The sequence below is a fragment of the Episyrphus balteatus genome, chromosome 4, assembly GCF_945859705.1.
Source record: "Episyrphus balteatus chromosome 4, idEpiBalt1.1, whole genome shotgun sequence".
NCBI lineage: Eukaryota > Metazoa > Arthropoda > Insecta > Diptera > Syrphidae > Episyrphus > Episyrphus balteatus.
Window position 1 is genome coordinate 47,979,186 of NC_079137.1, and position 6,014 is coordinate 47,985,199.

The 6,014-nt window shown below is 31.0% G+C and overlaps 1 protein-coding gene across 1 annotated transcript; it reads right to left on the reverse strand.

The window, feature by feature from the left end:
• Positions 1 to 2,634: 2,634 nt before the first annotated feature.
• On the reverse strand, positions 2,635 to 5,593 carry LOC129917903 (uncharacterized). The gene has a single exon (XM_055998111.1). The coding sequence runs from the start codon at positions 4,190 to 4,192 to the stop codon at positions 2,732 to 2,734; it is 1,461 nt and encodes a 486-aa protein (XP_055854086.1). The 5' UTR covers positions 4,193 to 5,593; the 3' UTR covers positions 2,635 to 2,731.
• Positions 5,594 to 6,014: the final 421 nt, after the last annotated feature.

The following is a 6,014-nucleotide window of genomic DNA, read 5'->3' on the forward strand; positions in this document are numbered from 1 at the left end:
TATTTTTTCTCTCTTAAAATGACCACCCGTATGGTTTTAGTTTCTTGGAAGTGAATCTCACTGGTACTTCATCAAATTATTTAATGTCATCGTTTAGCAAAAATATGTCATTGTTTCTTTACTTTCTAGTCCTGAAGAAAGCTCGTGTGGCGCCGGCGTGAAGTTGGAAAAAGATTGTTTGAGGCTTCAGGGCTTTAAATTTTTATCATAACCAGCTTAAGAATGCTCTTATAGTCTAAGTTTTAATGTTGAATAGCGATGTAAATTGATATAAAAAAATTATTTTATGGACACTCTGACGTATACGTAACATGTGTTTTTATTCATTTACGCGGAATAGGCAGATTGCAATTAAATAGAAAGGTTTTTTCGAAAATTTATTTTGGTGCAAAAACAAACGCTCAGGTTTATGTTACATATTTATGAAGGGAATATTTTTATAGAAACCATGCAAATACATGGTCCGTAATGTTGTATCCAAAGTTCATTTGTAAATGATTGTTTTTTGTACTTTCTTGACGAGAACAAAGGTAATTTTTACCGAACAACAAGGTGACTACTGTGTCTGAAATTTGCAAAAGTTTAACCAATTTTTTTTTTAAGTGAACGATATTTTCTGAAATGATTTTGAATTAAATCATTAAATAAAGCATTTTTTCTGTAACATCAGAATAGCTTCACCACATTTACTTCATCTTAAACAAAAGTTATTTGACAATTTTTTCAAAGAAAACAATTGTGCATTATTTTTTTTTTAAGTTAATCAAATAACACTAGTCAGCAAGATTTTTGTCATCAAGAATCAAAATATACTTTTCTGTAGGTTTTAGTGGTGTTGATATAACTAAAACCTTTAGAAAAGTATAAATTTTGGTTCTTGTGTCAAAGTTTAATTTTGTTGAACAGTGTATATACATAAACAGCTTTATATCGCCCCTATCTTTGGCGCGTTTGAAGCCACTCTTAACCCTTATAATCAGCGAACAAGCAAGACGCTTTGAACGATTCCTCGTTTGTCAAATTACAATAAGTAGTTTAGAATCTATGATGCCACAGATGAACAAACGTACATAGATTTATAGGGGTTAAATACTTAACCTCTTCCTTTTGGCCTATGCTGCCCATAATCTCTTAAAGGCCTTAACTACAAAATTTTCGATTTTGATTTTTTTGCATATTTGGAGTTAGGTCTCTGATTTATTCTCATTTATTTTTTTAACCTAGGTCTTTAAATAAGTCAGAAATTCCAAATATTTTTGAAAGTTTTTTTGATTTTTATATCGCACCCCCGGTGGAACAACGACGTAAGTGCAAAAATGTTGATTCTTCAGAAAACGAGATTAAACATTTTGAAAACGTTTGAAAACAATGTAACGGTCCAAATACATTTCTGCCCCCTGGATACAAATAAAACATTTTCAATTGGGTCTTTGTTTCATCGGAAGGAAATACCTTTTCTTGGAACTATGGCATACTTAACTCAGAAAATTCAAAATTTGCACTTACGTCGTTGTTCCACCGGGGGTGCGATATGCAAATTGCGGTATTTGCTTTTGTGTTTTCCTCTATAACTCAGGAGTATGATAAATGTATTTAGGGCCTTTACGAGGGTAGTATAGCCATAGTCAGGTAAAAATGTTCATTTTTACTAAAAAAAAAAAAAAACTTCTACAGACATAAACTTATAATATCAAGATAAGAACTGGACAGGACGCACCAGATTTCAAATTCAAAAAGAATCATTGAAATCGGTTCACCCAGTCGAAACTTATGACGTAACAAACATAAAAAAAAAATACAGATGAATTGATAACCTTCTCAGTTTTGGGAGTCGGTTAAAAATAAAAACATCGAATCAAAATTTAAACTAAATGGGTTCTCTTCTTAATTCTGCGCATTATTTTATACTTGTATTTAAACAGATCGGCGTATTTCAACTTGTATTTATTAAAGAATTTGGACAAAAGTGATTTCGATTTTATACTTCCCTTTTTTTTGTCAATGTAGTGTTTTTCTATTTCAAAACAAAAATACATAAATCTCAACCATAGCCCTTAATGCCACTCCCGACAAACAATTTTGGTTCTATAAAGCTTTACAGATGGAATTGTTGCTTCTGTAAAGCATTATAGAAGCAAAATTGTTAGTAGGGCTGTCACTGTTCTTATGAAGTATTTCTCACAATCAGTAAAAAATTAATTAAAAATAAAGGTTAATAGTGATTTCTGATCTCTATACTAGAAATGATTAAATTTTATTATGATATTCTTAAAATAGACCTCATTTGCACGCATTTGCTGGACTGCATTGTTATTTGTTTTTATTTATTATTTAAAATTTTTGTTTTGATCTTAGTCACACCAACAAATCAAAAAATTCTGGTTTTCTTTAAAATTTAAATTCAAGTTACAAATTATCAAATTAATTAAGTACCTTTTTGTATAATGATAAACAGGTGTCAAGCAACATTTCATGTTTTTTTAACACACAAAAAAAAGATTATTGTCTGGAGATAAGCCGTGTCTCGTGTATGACACACAAATTACTAATGACTATATATTGATCTTCTCAGGAAAAGCGATAGAAAAGATTACAACAAATTTTCATTTTCATTCATTTTTGTGGACACTCGGTCGTATACGTACTATTTTTTTTTGTTTTACAAAAAGAAACAAAGAAAATCTTTTTTTTATAATGTATTTTATTTCGAACCCTATTTCAACTAACACTTTTAAGTAGAAGAATCTTTCAATGTATGCGCCTTTTCACAACTCCTCACTTGCCATTGAAACTCTGGACTTCTCACCAATGTACCCGGTTTCCATGTAAAAACATAATTATTATCTTGATTATATTTCATTGCTGGTGCAAACAAATACTCATTGTAATATGTAGTTTTAATATAACAATAATCCCCATCCAATTCAATTCCCCAAGCACTTTGTGCATCCGTATTATTGCCTGCAATCCATGTAAAAACATACCGCATGTCCTTATTGAAGTCAATACCAACCGAATACAAATACTCATCGAAATGTTCTTCGTTTTTGAAATAGAAAGAATCACCCATTCTTTCGGCATAGAATAATGATCCCGGTTGAACGCCACCTGGATGCCAAGTGTAAATACTTCGTCTTTCTGGATCATAGCTTATCGATGTATCAGCAGCATATAAATATTGTCCTCGTCCTCTATTCCAAAAACAAACTCTTGTATTAAAGAATAAATTTCGAGCACAAATTGGTAATTGCTCAACGATTTTAACCACTTCATCTCTCAACTCGGGACTTATTTCAGAGTATTTCTCTCGTTTTGTTAGCATACGTAAATGAGCTGCCAAATTGAGAGTAGCATCATTGTTTAAGTTACCAGCATAATTGAAACGATTAAATATTGCCTTTAGACCTGAAATTACTTGAGGAATATTTTTCTGACTGCTAATATTGTCCATAATTCTACTAGCAGAAACAACTCCAAAGGCACTATCAACTACACCATCCATAACATTATTTGACACATCAGAACGGAATTCATACAAAGCAGTTGTTAAATCTTCAACTTCTTTGGTAATTTGATATTTATTCTTGACCATGGCAAGTTTTAGCAAACTTATAGAAGCTGATTTTATGTCCTCAATAGCATTATCAATCACAGTTTTAACTCTAGCCTTAAATGCTTTATCACTTTGTTTTGACATAACCGTTTCCAATAATTCCACAATTTCTATCAATTTCTTTGGATCACTTTCTCCACTCGAACGTATTTCATTTAAAATTGCATTGAAAAACAAAAATTGATATTCACCATTTTTCAGATTTTTAGCAAATTCAACAATTTTGTCTAAATTTATGGCCGAATCGGCATAGACATCATGAACGATGTAGGCAATTCGTTTTGTACTACCCAATTCACTTAATTTATCTTCGGCTAAATCAAGTCGACGATTATTAATTGCATCGACAATATCACGAGTCAAGCATTTACTATCATCGGATGTAACTTTTTGTTCGAGAGCATTTTGTATGGTTTTAAGTCGCGAGTCTACAGAATCTAATTGTTTTTTGAAATTTTCAAAATCTTGAACAAGCTTGTTAAGAGCATCTGCAGTTGTAGCAGTATCTTCTGCAAAAGTTAAACTAACATTGCTTGTGGTGCAATACAATGCAATAAAGATAAAATATCTTAAAATCATTTTTACCGAACGGATATTAATTAAATTTGATTATTACTACGCAAGGATTCAAGATCAACTGAATGTTTTAAAAAATGAAGCTTTATAATAAACAAATTCAAATTCGGGTTTAACAATTTTTGGAAGTTGTCTAGACAGGGAGCACTTGCAAGTTACTAACCTCTACCAGCAGGAGTATAAAATCTGGTTGAATTTTAAGTATTTGATGGGCAAGTTAACGACGAGATGAAACTTATAACTTATTTTATCCAATATCCAATACTTTTTCTTTAATGCTTTTTAATTAATTTTTAAATAATGGCAAAGTCAAATACATACAATTAAATTTGTTGAAGTTGTGCTTCATGAAAAAACTCGTTAGCTAATCAAGTTAGCAAATTGCATTAAAACATCTGCTACAGGTATCATCAGATCTTTTAGAGAATTGATTGCCAATAATTTAATTGTTTTTTTTTTTGTATGCGTTATATAAGATTTTTTTAAGACTTAGTAAAAAATGTTTTTTTGGTGATCAGCCCTATTGTGAGTTTCACGTGGAATGTTTTCCACCAGGAATATTTTTTTCGTCCGGAATTTTAAAAGCTATCATGAGTTTCACCTGAAGGGAATTTACATTTTCCGATAAACTAGTTTCTTGTTCGCCACCAAAATTTAAGTGAGAGAAGAGGTATTCGCCACCTCACAAGTTACTTCAAAAAAAAAGTTGAAAATACAGGGAGATGTCCGAACGTGAACAACTATTCGCCCGGAACTCACAATAGGGGAAAAGTGAAATTCATTTTACATAATCGCTCTTTGTCGTGACTATTATTTACTTCATTATCGTTTACTTGCCGGTCGTTTCTTATTACGTAATAGAACCTCAGGGAATTTGTTATTCACGATAGCCCCCTATAGTTTCATCGAGAAAAACTAAAATTTTGCATAGCACTTTACTCTACGACTCTACATTTTACATTTGCGAGTTACAAGATTTTCCCATTAGGCTTGGATCAGCACAAAAAGTTGATTGAGATTAGAACAAAATAGAGAAACGTTACGTACGTTATCTACCATCTATTTATTTTATTAGAAAAACTATAAAATTTGGTCTTATGATCTTTAAAGAATTATTGCAACACTCGCTACTTTTTGAAAATACTAAAAATATCTTATAAAAAATGTAAATTCAGGCTTCACATGAACAAATTTCCTGCCTCGAAAACTGAATTTCAAAATTGTCCGTTTTATGCACTCTTCGAGGTGAAATCCGAGTAAACCGATAGCGCTTTTCTTATTTAAACTTTGGTGGAAAACAACAAACCAGTTTAGCTTTAAATTTTATTTACATTTGGGCAACAGCTTTTTTTAAAATCGGAACGAACAAAAATACTTCGGTTAAAATATTTTTCACATAAGAATTACATTGCTGCGGGTGTGACATCACAAACGCATCGATCTCTTCCCGCCAAGCGCAAAAAAAAATCTACCTACAACATTTAATAATTGTAATTTTTCCAATATGTACTGAGAACGAAAAGTATAACACTTTTTCTCCTCAATTTTATCAACCATTTCTCAAGGACATAATACAAAAGCAAAAATTAATAGAAATACATATTTTATGTAAATTCTATTGTCGCTTACGATAAAATATCCAAAAGATTTGATATATTAAGCATCCATCGGTCGGTTCATTTATATTCACATCACTACATCCCAGGAACATTTGTTCAAACTTATTTTTAAAAGTGCAAAAAATAAAAAAGTCAAATGTTTAACCGAAGTGGAAGTGCATTTTTGTGTTTTTTTTTTTATTTCAAAATTCTTGTACAATATGGAA